The sequence below is a fragment of the Saccopteryx bilineata genome, chromosome 9 (genome assembly GCF_036850765.1).
Source record: "Saccopteryx bilineata isolate mSacBil1 chromosome 9, mSacBil1_pri_phased_curated, whole genome shotgun sequence".
Classification (NCBI taxonomy): Eukaryota; Metazoa; Chordata; class Mammalia; order Chiroptera; family Emballonuridae; genus Saccopteryx; species Saccopteryx bilineata.
In genome coordinates, this window is record NC_089498.1 from 46455107 (window position 1) to 46469111 (window position 14005).

General features: G+C 50.0%; 1 protein-coding gene across 3 annotated transcripts; it reads right to left on the reverse strand.

Annotated features, from left to right (window-relative positions):
- Positions 1-5524: 5524 nt before the first annotated feature.
- SERTAD3 (SERTA domain containing 3) lies at positions 5525-10321 on the reverse strand. Of its 3 annotated transcripts, XM_066243446.1 has the most exons (3): positions 9273-9640; positions 6587-6759; positions 5525-6448 (listed from the first exon to the last, which is right to left on the reverse strand). In XM_066243446.1, the coding sequence occupies exons 2-3, from the start codon at positions 6751-6753 to the stop codon at positions 6160-6162; spliced, it is 456 nt and encodes a 151-aa protein (XP_066099543.1). In that variant the 5' UTR covers positions 6754-6759; positions 9273-9640; the 3' UTR covers positions 5525-6159. The 3 variants fall into 3 exon arrangements, with proteins under 3 accessions (XP_066099543.1, XP_066099542.1, XP_066099541.1); XM_066243445.1 differs by lacking the exon at positions 9273-9640 and adding an exon at positions 9873-10321 and having other exon boundaries at positions 5525-6759; XM_066243444.1 differs by having other exon boundaries at positions 5525-6759.
- Positions 10322-14005: the final 3684 nt, after the last annotated feature.

The following is a 14005-nucleotide window of genomic DNA, read 5'->3' on the forward strand; positions in this document are numbered from 1 at the left end:
AGCTCCGCCTCAGGCGCTAGAAAGGCTCTGGTTGCAACGGAGCAACACCCCAGATGGGCAGAGCATCGCCCCTTAGTCGACTTGCCAGGTGGATCCCAGTCCGGCACATGGGGGAGTCTGTCTCTCTGCATCCCCGCTTCTCGCTTCAGAAACACACACACACACACACACACACACACACACACACGCCTATTTAAAAGTGAGTCAGGTCGCCTGACCAGGTGGTGACGCAGTGGATAGAGCATCAGACTGGGATGCTGAGGACCCAGGTTTGAGACTCCAAGGTCGCCAGCTTGAGTGCAGGCTCATCTGGTTTGAGCAACAGCTCACCAGCTTGGACCCAAGGTCGGTGGCTCGAGCAGGGGGTCACTTGGTCTGCTGTAGCCCCACAGTCAAGGCACATATGAGAAAGCAATCAATGAACAACTAAGGTGTCACAATACGCAACGAAAAACTAATGCTTGATGCTTCTCATCTCTCCGTTCCTGTCTGTCTGTCCCTATCTATCCCTCTCTTTGACTCTATCTCTGTCTCTGTAAAAAAAAAAAAAAAAAAAAAAAAAAGTGAGTCAGGTCTATTACCTCTCTGCTCAACACCTTCCTATGACTTCCATCTCCCTCAGGGTAAAGCTCAGGTCCTTGCTGTAGGACTCCCACAGACCCTACACAATTTGTTTCTCTCAACTTTTTCACCTCATCTTCTAGAACTCTCCCTCTTGCTCACTTGCTTCAGCCACCCTGACCTCGTCAGAGTCCCCAAACTTTCCAACATGCTCTGATCTCAGGGACTTTGCACTGGCTGTTCCCTCTGCTAGAGGATCAGCCCCCCACAGCTTCACTTGGCTCACTTCTCCTCCTTCAGGTCTTTACTCAAATGGCACCTTTTCAATGATGCCTTCACTACCCATTCCATCTATACAGTGATACCCCCATCATTTACCACCTGAGACTGCATGTTACTTATTTATTGTATTTATTTTGGGCTCCCCCAAACACACTGAGATGTTTTATGAAAACAGAAACTATTTTACTCTTGTGCCGGGAAGAGTGCCAGGCCCTCAGTAGGCAGTCAATAAATTTGAGCAATTACTGAAATCCTTGCTGTGTATCAGGCCCCCTTTTACACACTTTGCAGGATCACTCAATGAGGCAGCTATTACTGCAGGTGTTTTTTTTTTTTTTTTTAAATTAATTAATTTTAGAGAGAGAGGAAGGGAGAGAGACACAGAACATCAGTCTGTTTCTGTATGTACCCTGACCGGGTTCAACCTGCAACGTTTGCATATTGGGACGATACTGTAACCAACCAAGCAGTCCAGCCGGAGCTACTCCAAGTCTTGAGGTTGGGACATGCTGCTAGTTTGGAGAATGGCAGACAATGCTATGGCTGGAGCATAGGAGTGAGGGATTGTTGCGGAGGTGAGTCTGGAGAGGTGGGAAGGAGGGTTGCCCATAGCAAGGTCAGGAGTTCATTTTTTTCAACAATAGCAAAAATAATTTATTTTGAGCGCCCACTATGTCAAGCATAGTTCCATGCCCCAGGGTATACAGCTGGGCTAAGGCAGACAAAACCCTTTCCTCCTAGTTTTGATAGACCAGGATCCTAATCATAAATAGGTAATAACTTGAGATTGTGTAGATGCTACTAAGAAAATCAAACAGGCCCTGGCCGATTGGCTCAGTGGTAGTGTGTCAACCTGGCATGTGGGTGTCCTGGGTTCGATTCCTGATGAAGGCACACAGGAGAGGTGACCATCTGCTTCTCCTCCCTTCCCCATCCCTCCTTCTCTCTCTCTGTCTCTCTTCCCCTCTGGTTGGTTCCAGCACCAGGCACTGAGAGCTGAGGATGGCTCTGTGGAGCTTCCACCTCAAGTGCTAACAATAGCTTGGCTATGAGCATGGCTCCAGATAGGCAGAGCATCAGTTTCAGATGGGTCCTGGACTGGGCACATATAGGAGTCTGTCTATCTCCCCTCTCATTTATTTTTTATTTTATTTTTTATTAGAGTCAGAGAGAGGGACAGATAGGGACAGACAGACAGGAAGGGAGAGAGATGAGATACATCAATTCTTCGTTGTGACACTTTAGTTGTTCATTGATTGCTTTCCCATATGTGCCTTGACCGTGGGGCTACAGCAGACCGAGTGACCCATTGCTCGAGCCAGCGACCTTGGGTCCAAGCTGGTGAGCTTTGCTCAAACCAGATGAGCATCCCAGTTCGATGCTCTATCCACTGTGCCTCCACCTGGTCAGGCCTCCTCTCTCATTTAAAAAATAAATAAAAAAAGAGCCTGACCAGGTGGTGGCGCAATGGATAGAGCCTCGGACTGGGTTGCTGAGGACCCAGGTTCGAGACCCCAAGGTCGCCAGCTTGAGTACGGGCACATCTGATTTGAGCAAAGCTCACTAGCTTGGACCCAAGGTCGCTGGCTCGAGCAAGGGGTCACTCGGTCTGCTGTAGCCCCACGGTTAAGGCATACATATGGGAAAGCAATCGATGAACAACTAAAGTGTCGCAACGAAGAATTGAGGCTGCTTCTCATCTCTCTCCCTTCCTGTCTGTCTGTCCCTATCTGTTCCTCTCTCTGACTCTCTCTGTCTCTGTAAAATATAAAAGAAAGAAAATCAAACAGAATATGATGTGGTGGTGGTGCATCTGGACACTTTGAGCTAGGAAATGCAGGGAAGGCCTCTCTGAAGTGTCTTCTGGGGAGTTAATAGCAAGTACAAAGGCTCCAGGGCCAAAATAAGTTTGGGATGAAAGGAGACTAATGTGGCTGGAAGTGAGGGAGGGAGAGGAAAGTGACAGATTAAACTGGGTAAATTAGGAACAAGATTGTCAGGCCGCACAGGATTTGAAGTTGGAGTTTTATTCTATGTGAGAAATCACTGAAACTTTACTTTTTTTTTTTAAAAAAGATTTTATTTATTCAATTTTCAGAGAGGAGAGAGAGAGAGAGACAGAGAGACAGAGACAGAGAGAGGGAGAGAGAAAGGGGAGGAGCAGAAAGCATCAACTCCCACATGTGCCTTGACCAGGCAAGCCCAGGGTATCGAACAGGCAACCTCAGCGTTCCAGGTAGACGCTTTATCCCACTGCGCCATCACAGCTCAGGCTGAAAATTTACTATTTAAAAAAAAATGTTTAGGCCCTTGCCGGTTGGCTCAGTGGTAGAGCGTTGGCCTGGCATGCAGAAGTCCCGGGTTCGATTCCCAGCCAGGGCACACAGGAGAAGCGCCCATCTGCTTCTCCACTCGTCCCCCTCTCCTTCCTCTCTGTCTCTCTCTTCCCCTCCCGCAGCCGAGGCTCCATTGGAGCAAAGATGGCCCGGGCGCTGGGGATGGCTCCTTGGCCTCTGCCCCAGGCGCTAGAGTGGCTCTGGTCGCGACAGAGCGATGCCCCGGAGGGGCAGAGCATCGCCCCCTGGTGGGCAGAGCGTCACCCCCTGGTGGGCGTGCCGGGTGGATCCCGGTCGGGTGCATGCGGGAGTCTATCTGACTGTCTCTCCCGTTTCTAGCTTCAGAAAAATACAAAAAAAAAAAAAAAATGTTTATTGTATTAACTTTAGAGAAAGAGGGAGACAGGAACATCAATCTGCTCCTGTATGTGCCCTCACCAGAAATTGAACCAGCAACCTCGGAGCTTTGGGATGATGCTCTAACCAACTGAGCTATCCCACCAGGGCACTGGAAATCACTGAAAGTTTTAAGTAGGAAGAAGACTCCTATTGAGATGGGGACATCAAAAGTGCCTTCTTGGCCCTGGCCGGTTGGCTCAGTGGTAGAGCGTCGGCCTGGCGTGCGGAAGTCCCGGGTTCGATTCCCAGCCAGGGCACACAGGAGAAGCACCCATCTGCTTCTCCACCCCTTCCCCTCTCCTTCCTCTCTGTCTCTCTCTTCCCCTCCCGCAGCCGCAGCCGAGGCTCCATTGGAGCAAAGATGGCCCGGGCGCTGGGGATGGCTCCTTGGCCTCTGCCCCAGGCGCTAGAGTGGCTCTGGTGCGACAGAGTGACGCCCAGGATGGGCAGAGCATCGCCCCCTGGTGGGCATGCCGGGTGGATCCCGGTCGGGTGCATGCGGGAGTCTGTCTGACTGTCTCTCCACGTTTCCAGCTTCAGAAAAATACAAAAAAAAAAAAAAAAAAAAAAAAAGTGCCTTCTTGAGATCTTCTTGACCATGTCCTCTCTTAGATTTACCGTATTTTTTGCTCCATAAGATGCACTCCCCCAAGCCCCCCAAGTGGAGGGGGAAATGCCTGTGTCTTATGGAGCGATAAATATGGCATTTTATTAAGTATTTTAACATCATTTGGTTCAGAGTAGTATTTTTCTTATTTTCTTCCTTAAAACCCTAGGTGTGTCTGATGGTCAGGTGCGTTTTATGGAGTGAAAAATACAGTAGATGCAATGATCCTCAGGTTAAGGATCTGGCTGAGCCGGGAAGCACAAGCAAAATCGCCCTCCTCTCCCTGCCTGTGGACTATGCCCAAGTGTGATTCCTCTTTGCAACCCTCCCAGAAACGTCCTTAAAGCACTTACCACGTCCTCAAGGCTGTGTGGACACATAAGCAGTACAGTAGCAAGATTACCACATTGTATCTTCCCTGGTCTCCCTTCTCTTTTTTTATTTTTTTATTTTTGTTTATTCATTTTAGAGAGAAAAAGAGAGAAGGGAGGGAGGAGCAGGAAGTATCAACTCTTATGTGCCTTGACCAGGCAAGCCCAGGGTTTTGAACTGGCAACCTCAGCATTCTAGGCCAATGCTTTATCCACTGCAGCACCACAGGTCAGGCTCCCTTCTCTTTTACCCTCACTCTCAACAGCCTGGGCTTGCACCTCACAAATAAATCGAGAACTATGAACTTTAGCTAATGGTATTTATTCTCCTCTGGCCTCAGCAGCACATTTCATACGGTGAAAGTGTTGACTTTTAAGCACTAGAAAGTCCTATCCTTTGGCATGTAATTCATGTGACTCAGTTTCTCCCTCCTGTGTCTACCCATGTGGCTGGGGAATATAAATCTATCAAGAAGCCAGTTAAGAATCAGGCTCTGGAGCCCTGGCTGGTGGCACATTGGATAGAGCATTGTCCCAGAGCACCAAGGAGACAAGCTTGACCCAAGGTCACTGGTTTGAGTCCCTCAGGGCAAGTATGTGAAGTAACCAATGGGTGTACAACTAAGTGGAACAACCAACTTGGTGTTTTTCTCTCCCTCCCTTCTCTCTTAAATCAATGAAGGAGAACCAGGCTAGAGGCAAATTGAGTTGAGTCCTAGCTCCCTACTAACTAGTTATTAGCTGGGTGACCTTGAACAAGTGACTCTCTGACCTAAGGTTCCTCCTATATAAAACATGTTTATAGTATCTACTTCTTGAGGATTAAATAACTTAATTCAAGTAAAGTGGGCAGAACAGTATTCTAACAAGTACTCAATAAATGTCACTTTTAAATAGTATACCTACCTCACCTTTGACAGGGAAAGGGTACAGGTGTTCAGGGAGTTTACAAACTTTAAAAAACACCATCCCTTCCAAAATACTTTTATTAAAAAAAAAAATTACAATCAAACCCCACCCAAACCACCACAAACCCGCCTTTCTTTTAAATAATGCGGCATGGAGCAGTTTGGTTTCCACTCTATTGCACGTGGTCCGGCCTGATTATGAATCAGGAGGCTGCTTGGACTGAAGTCCTGCTAAGAAGGTGGGGTTCACCCTTGGGGAGGAGGCCAGCCCCTCCTACTCCTTCCAGGTATAAAAGGCAGAAGCTGAGTTTCCATAGCAACCAGGCAACACATCCCTGTTACCCTCTGACAGGCCCAACTTATCTTCCCTGAGGCCACAGTGTTCATAAGAGGAGTAGAAACTGGAGGTGAAGGCAGAAGAAATGTGGAAGTGGGAAATCAGACTCCCAGAAACGGAGTCTCATTAAGGCATTTGGAACAGATAAATTAATTCAGGAAGACCCACCTTCACAGAAGGCTGAGGTAACCAGACACACACACACATGCAAGACAGTTTGTGGAACCTTGAAATGGGACAAAAGGAGGTCAGCCACTGCTTAAAACCCCCACCAAAACCCACACACATACAAACTGCATCTAGGATCCAGCCCACCGAGGCTGAGATGTGGAAGGAGCACCTCCTAATCATCAAAGTTTTAGGATCCCAGAATTATTTCCATGATGTGATCTAGTTCATTCCACTCCCAGGACCCAGGGGCACAGAAGAGGTGAGGAGGCTCAGGTGGGGCCAGCACAGGCTCCTTCTCCACTGTGGATGTGTCAATGTCCAGAAAGAAGTCATCCAGACTTGAGTCCCCCAAGTACCGGGAGCTCAGAGCTTCTAAGAAGACTGGATCAGGCTGGGGTAGCACTTCATTCTGAGGGCCTGGGGGAGCCACTAGATTCTGAGGAGTCTCCGTCTCGTCCATGGAAGTCTCCAGCTCCCTGAGAATAGAGCCAATGGTTGTTGACAAGGAGAAGTCCTCCTCACCCAAAAAGAGGGGCTCAGGGGGGAGGGTGGGTGCTGGAGCAAGGCAAAGTGCGGCCTGGAGCTGCTGTAGGGTATTGTGGATGAGGACATGCCTGCGGAGGCTGGGTGCTCGAGGGCCCAGGCTTCGCTGGACTTTGTCTAGGGAGATGCGGAGCAGGGCTTGCTGGTAGCTTCGCAGGCCTGCTGGACCCCAGCCCCACTTCTCATCCTCCTCTTCCTCTTCCAAGTCAGAGTGTTTCCTCTTCAAGCCTCCTACCATGATGCCCTGTAGAGAGAAGAGGAGCAAGTCAGATACAGTCAGGCTAGTTCAAATCCTGAATGTCCTATATCAGTGGTTGGCAAACCGTGGCTTGCGAGCTACATGCAGCTCTTTGGCCCCTTGAGTGTGGCTCTTCCACAAAATACCACATGCAGGCGCTACCTTGATAAAAAATTACCTTTTTTTTTTTTTTTAGGAATTACCTTCTTATACAGTGGTACCTTGAGATACAAACAGACCAACATACGATTTTTTTTTTTTAAGATACGAGCTGCAACTCGGTCTGTATTTTTGTTCGAGATCCAAGCAAAATTCCGAGATATGAGTCATGATTCGGCAAGCTGCTGCTAGTTGGCACATTGGCGCACGGGTCCAGTATTGGCAGTTTGATTTTCGAGTTGACTGATTTACGAGCTCGGTTACAGAATGAATTAAATTTGTATCTCAAGGTACCACTGTATAGTTTAAGTTTAAAACATTTGGCTCTCAAAAGAAATTTCAATCGTTGTACTGTTGATATTTGGCTCTGTTGACTAATGAGTTTGCTGACCACTGTGATTGTTGGTGATTTCTAATGATCTGAACTTCAGTTTTCCCACCTTTAAAATAGAGATAATATGACTCCTAAAAGGCTGAGGAGGAGAGTCAATGTAACAAAGAAAACAAGACCTGGACACATTTGTATTTAAATCCCACTTATTTGCCTGGGTCGCCTGGAATAGTGAGTTTTCCTCCTTGAGACTCAATTTCCTCATCTGTGAGAGAGGATCCTAACTCAACTCCTCTGAGCCTTAAAACAATTCTTTCCACAGCACTCATTTCTTCAAATGTGATACAGACAAGAAAGGTGTGGAATATAGAGACCTAGACTGGAAGTAGGGAATGCTGGGCTTGAAATTTGCCTTTCACACTGCTCAGCTATGTGATCTTGGGAAGTGACCTGACATTAACTCTCTAGGCTTCAGTTTCCTCTTCTATAAAATGGGGATTGTAAAAATTCTCACCACATTGTCAAGAAGACCCCACCTACAGTACAGGGCTCATCACACAGGAAATACTGAACAAGAGTTAACTGCCATTATTCCTTCAATAATTTTTTTTTGAGTGCCTAATATATTCAAGTGCCTAATATATTCCTGGACTGGAGCCTTGTTAGGGAATCTATATGTCGAGACTCTCCTTTCAGAGTGTGTGTGTGTATGTGTGTATATATATATATATTTTTTTTTTTTTTGCATTTTTCCGAAGCTGGAAAACGGGGAGGCAGTCAGACAGACTCCCGCATGTGCTCAGAGTATATTTCTGTTCACGTTCTTTCCCTAACTGGGAGCGCTCCCAAAAGCAGGAAAGGACCTCCCACATCACCTTAGCTCGCGCCTCACGCTTCCCCCAAACCGAGGCCCCACAGAAAAACTTGCTCTAAGTCGACCCACGCCAAGCTCCGCCCCCTTCCGATCCACCCAACCAGACCTCGGCTCTCTACAGGCTACGCCCCCTGCACGGATCTCCCTTCAGCAGCCAGGCACTCCCCAATTTGGCCCAGGGGCTTCTGGGAAATGTGGGCCAATAGCCGCCAGGTACGCACGTAGACCTTGAGCGTGCACTGTAATCCCCGGAGAACACGGCAAACCACAAGGAGGAACCTCCCCCACCCTCCGTCTCCGCATGCGCACAAACGCCCGGGGCGAGTGGGGGTAGGGAATCCGGACGTCCAGCTGCCAGGCGCCCGCCGAGCCCCGCCCTCCGCTGCTACCAGGGCTGCTGCTGCTCCGAGCTCCGAGCCCGGAACACCCCTCCCCCACTCTAGACTGCAGCTCTAACTCTGCTTTCTCCGGGTCCTTCGGACCCCAGAAAGTCCTGGATTATTTCCCTAAACTGCTCTCGGGTTCAGAGACCTAAGCCTCAACACATCGTTCAAAGATTACAAATGCTCTCCGATCCGCTCTGTTCCGGACATCAGGTATCTCAATTTTGAGACCTTTCCCCGCCAACTTTCTTCTATCCTCCTGTCTTTCAAACGTCTCTCGACTTCACTTCCAAACTACCCCCTCCAGCTCCAAGACCTGAACAAGAAACTCTTCCCTAACACCCCCTCTCTGCCACTGCGTCTGGGAAACCAAGATTGCTTGCCCTAGTTCTCTCGCTTCTCCAAAATGTCCGGGATTTCAGCTTCAACCCTCCCACCTTTTCCAGAACCGTAAAACCCCAAACTCAACCCGTCTGGGAGACCCGAACTGTCCTAATCTCCAGATTCCCTGCGCCAAAAGTTCCGTCCCTGGTTGTCTCCCTTTTCCAAATACCCCAGGTCCTAGCTTCAAACTCTCTCCACTTGAAGATCCTGCCCTAACAACTTCGTCTCCGGTCCACGATCTCGAATTAAGTCTCCGGTTTCCAAACCCTATCAGTCACCCTGAATCTGCGCTCTCCACTTCCACCCAGACCCCGCCTCCACAACTCTCGGGGCGCGCCTTTACCTCCCCAACCCAATGCAGGTATCAAACCAGGCAGCCGCCTCTCACCTTATCTGCCAAACTCACAAGGACTACCTCCGGAAACGTCTGCAACTTTGCGACCCTCCAGTGCTGGACAGGGGCCTACCTAGCCTTCCTCCGGCCTCTTGGTCTGGCCTCAGGCTCACCCAGCTCCACTCCGGAGCCGGGCCTCGAGCCGCGATTGGCTGGAATCCTGCCCGCCGCGGAGCGCGGATTGGCTGGGCGGGGCCACGCCTTTCGCCCGACCCCCCCCCCTTCCCTATCCTTGCACCCGGGACCATTTAAAGGATTTTGACTGTCCAGGGGGCGGGGCCAGAAAACTGTTTCCTTCAAATCAGCTACTGTTTTCGCTCCAAGATCGTCGGCATTGTTTTCTGAACCCTCTATACCAGGCTTGGATCCCATCGCGGAGCAAGACAGGCTGTTACACTTGGCCTTACCCCGTTTTTCGGGAGGACGGGTCGGAACCACTTGCGGAGGCCGCGCCCCGGGGATTCCTAGGAGGACGTTGCAGAGCGGTGCGTGACGCCGCGGAAGGCCAGCCAGTAGTTTGGCGCAGCGTACGTTGCCTGGGCGATCGCAGCCCACCCTTTCACTGCCCTTGTCCTGCCCCGCCCAACACTTTACCTTGCCCGCGCCTTAGTCTTCGACTCATCAGCAAATTCTCTGATTTGCTGGGCCGTCCCGCAACCTTTTGACGTCCCATCCTGGTCTCTCCGCTGCTGGAGACTGATTCATGGCTCTCCACTACTGGGGGGACAAAGTCCAAGCTCCTTACTTTTACCTCAAAGCCCTTCACTGTCTGGCCAGATGCACACTCCTCTTTGCTCCCTACCCTCCTGTCACACCAATTCACTTTTGAGTTTTTCTAAAATGGCTTCAGGTACTCTTCACCACCATAAACAGATTTTTGTCTGTTTTCTTTTTACTTTATCCCCAGTGCCTACAACAATGCCAGCTACATAGCAAGTACTAAAAATGAGAATTAAAAATATAGTAAGGGATGGAAACTAGACTTTTGGTGGTGACCACAATATAGTATATATATATTGTAATGTTGTACACCTGAAATTTATGTAATGTAATAACCAATGTTACCTCAATGAAAATAAATTTAAAAAAGATTTCTGACTTTGGCCAATTAACTCAGTCGGTTAGTATCATCTGGGAAACAACAAGGTTGTGGGTTCCATCCCTAGTTAGGGCACATATGGGAAGTGGCCAATGAATGCACAATTAAGTGGAACAACAAATGAATGTTTCTTTTCTTGCCTCTCTCTCTCTAAAAATCAATCAATTAAAAAAAGGTTTCTGGCCCTGGCCGGTTGGCTCAGCGGTAGAGCGACGGCCTGGCGTGCGGGGGACCCGGGTTCGATTCCTGGCCAGGGCACACAGGAGAAACGCTCATTTGCTTCTCCACCCACCCCCCTTCCTCTCTGTCTCTCTCTTCCCCTCCGGCAGCCAAGGCTCCATTGGAGCAAAGATGGCCCGGGCACTGGGGATGGCTCCTTGGCGTCTGCCCCAGGCCCCGGAGGGGCAGAGCATCGCCCCTGGTGGGCGTGCCCGGTGGATCCCGGTTGGGCGCATGCTGGAGTCTGTCTGACTGTCTCTCCCCGTTACCAGCTTCAGAAAAAAAAAAAAAAGGTTTCTGGAACTTTCAACTTGTTTCCTCATTCTATAAATAGACCCTCAATTCCCAGGTGTAAAGCCAGTTGCCGCAGGGACCATCACAACAGCCTGGCCCGTGCAGGTTTGCATTAGATTCCGACAGATGGTAATGAAACAATGGAGCCAAGAACTGGTGGGCCATCATCTTTAATCCTAGCTTGCACCTGGCGGGCAAGTAAAAACACACACTGGGCTCCAAAACCCACTCATTCAGTGCTCACAAAGCTACTGACTTTATCTGAGTTTCCCAGAATCAAAGGTTTCTAGCTCACCAGACTTATTCACCTCTGTTCCCTATCTCCTTCCTTCTCCCCGCACAAACTGTGCACAAACTGGCTTCTCACTCAGCACTCCACCATCTTGGCTGCTTCTCCTGGCCTCCTCCACGTGGCCTTTCTCCGCTCTCCTCTCTAATGCTAATCTCAGGAACAGAGAGAGAGAGCAAGCTCCTGGTCTGCCCCACTTTATAGTGTAGGAATCAAAACCTTTAATCCAATATACAAACAAGGAAGTCTCTGATATAAAGTCACTTATCTGAGGCATAATGGGATTCCTCATGAGAGTGCACCACCCTACATCAAAGAGGGTGGGAAAGGCTTAGACCTAAAACCAAGCCCCTGGCTACAAGGATCCTGCCTGCCCACAGCCCGCCCCCAACACATATTAATATAATCACGCCCATCCCAAGAAGAAGGACAACTAATATCACCTGGGGGACGGGCTTCCCCATGGGCAGTGCCATCTTTAACAAAGTGAGCATAATATATTTTATCTGCCCAACACCAGGATTCCTCTCATCACAAATCATGGCAAAGGATTCTTCGTGGAGGCCCTCCCTGAAGCTCCAGGGTGGATTGGTTCCAATGATGCATTTCCCTCATGGCAGCGCCCTGACTTCTCTGCCCATGCCTCTATTATCCTTGCCCTGAGCTGTCACCATCTGGACTGTGGCCTTCTGAAGACAGGTAACATGGTTATATCGGTCATCTAGTAGAGGGCTGGACACAAAACAGGCGCCCAGTTAAAGTTTGTTAAATACCCAAACAATAGGGCAGAAAGAAAAAAGGAGGCTGAAATAAAACAGTGCAAATGCCCAGAAAGTTTGACCCAGTAGTGTCCCACCCCTCAAGTTTGCACCAAGGGGAAAGCTAGGCAGTTTTCTTCAGGCTACCCCAAGCCAGTTCTCACTGGTTAGAATTTGACAACCAAGTCATCCTGCTGTTTGCAGAAACAGTGTGAGATTGGATGGCGGAGATGGTGGGGAGTAGGGGAGAGAGTGTTGAGGGGGAGCTGGGAAGAGGCTGGAGGTAGGAAGAGAGGCCTGGGAAAGATGGCTCTGGGGAATAAAGGCAGGGACAGATTTCAGAGGACATGGTTCGGAAGGGGCAATTCTTTGCACCCCACCAAACCTGCCCCCCCCCTCCAGGGTCCTCATCTAAGAGTGTGGTAAGGTGCCAGAGAACTGTAAAACTTAGTATTGGCAACACCTTTTTTATTTTTTTATTTTTTATTTTTTATTTATTTATTTATTTTTTACAGAGACAGAGAGTGAGTCAGAGAGAGGGATAGACAGGGACAGACAGACAGGAACGGAGAGAGATGAGAAGCATCAATCATTAGTTTTTCATTGCACCTTAGTTGTTCATTGATTGCTTTCTCATATGTGCCTTGACCACGGGCCTTCAGCAGACGGAGTAATAACCCCTTGTTGGATCCAGCAACCTTGGTTCAAGCTGGTAGGCTTTTGCTCAAACCAGATGAGCCCACGCCCAAGCTGGGGACCTCGGGGTCTCGAACCTGGGTCCTCTGCATCCCAATCCGACGCTCTATCCACTGCACCACCACCTGGTCTGGCTATTTTTTATTTTTATTTTTTTGTATTTCTCTGAAGCGGGAAACGGGGAGAGACAGTCAGACAGACTCCCTCATGCGCCTGACCGGGATCCACCCGACACGCCCACCAGGGGCGAAGCTCTGCCCACCAGGGGGCGATGCTCTGCCCCTCCGGGGCGTCGCTCTGCCGTGACCAGAGCCACTTTAGCGCTTGGGGCAGAGGCCAAGGAACCATCCCCAGCGCCCGGGCCATCTTTGCTCCAATGGAGCCTTGGCTGCGGGAGGGGAAGAGAGAGACAGAGAGGAAGGAGAGGGGAAGGGGTGGAGAAGCAAATGGGCGTTTCTCCTATGTGCCCTGGCCGGGAATCGAACCCGGGTCCCCCGCACACCAGGCCGACGCTCTACCCCTGAGCCAACCGGCCAGGGCCTTGTATTTTTCTGAAGCTGGAAACGGGGAGAGACAGACTCCCGCATGCGCCCGACAGGGATCCACCCGGCACGCCCACCAGGGGGCGACGCTCTGCCCACCAGGGGGCGATGCTCTGCCTATCCGGGGCATCGCTCTGCCGTGACCAGAGCCACTCTAGCGCCTGGGGCAGAGGCCAAGGAGCCATCCCCAGCGCCCGGGCCATCTTTGCTCTAATGGAGCCTCGCTGCCGAAGGGGAAGAGAGAGACAGAGAGGAAGGAGAGGGGGAGGGGTGGAGAAGCAGATGGGCGCCTCTACTGTGTGCCCTGGCCGGGACTCAAATCCAGGACTTCTGCACGCCAGGCCGACGTTCTACCACTGAGCCAACTGGCCAGGGCGGCAACACCATTTTAAAGAGGAAAAGTCAGGCTTTCTGTCCCGTCCTTTCTTTGGAAAATGGAGGGAAAAGAATATGAAAGTCTCCTGACTTACAAGGAAAACTGGGTCATTTAGTTTTAGTTCTCTGAAAGGATTAAGGTTATCTGAAGAACTTCCTTTCCCTTTCAATGAGAGACAAAATTTACACACCACCCTATACTGATTTTATTTTTATTATTATTATTGTTATTTTTTTTTCATTTTTCTGAAGCTGGAAACAGGGAGAGACAGTCAGACAGACTCCCGCATGCGCCCTACCGGGATCCACCCGGCATGCCCACCAGGGGCGGTGCTCTGCCCCCCAGGGGGCGATGCTCTGCCCATCCTGGGCGTCGCCATATTGCGACCAGAGCCACTCTAGCGCCTGAGGCAGAGGCCACAGAGCCATGCCCAGCGCCCGGGCCATCTTTGCTC

Excerpts from the sequence above, each read along its gene's own strand:
- SERTAD3 (XM_066243445.1), bottom strand. The coding sequence starts at position 6,753 with ATGGTAGGAGGCTTGAAGAGGAAACACTCTGACTTGGAAGAGGAAGAG.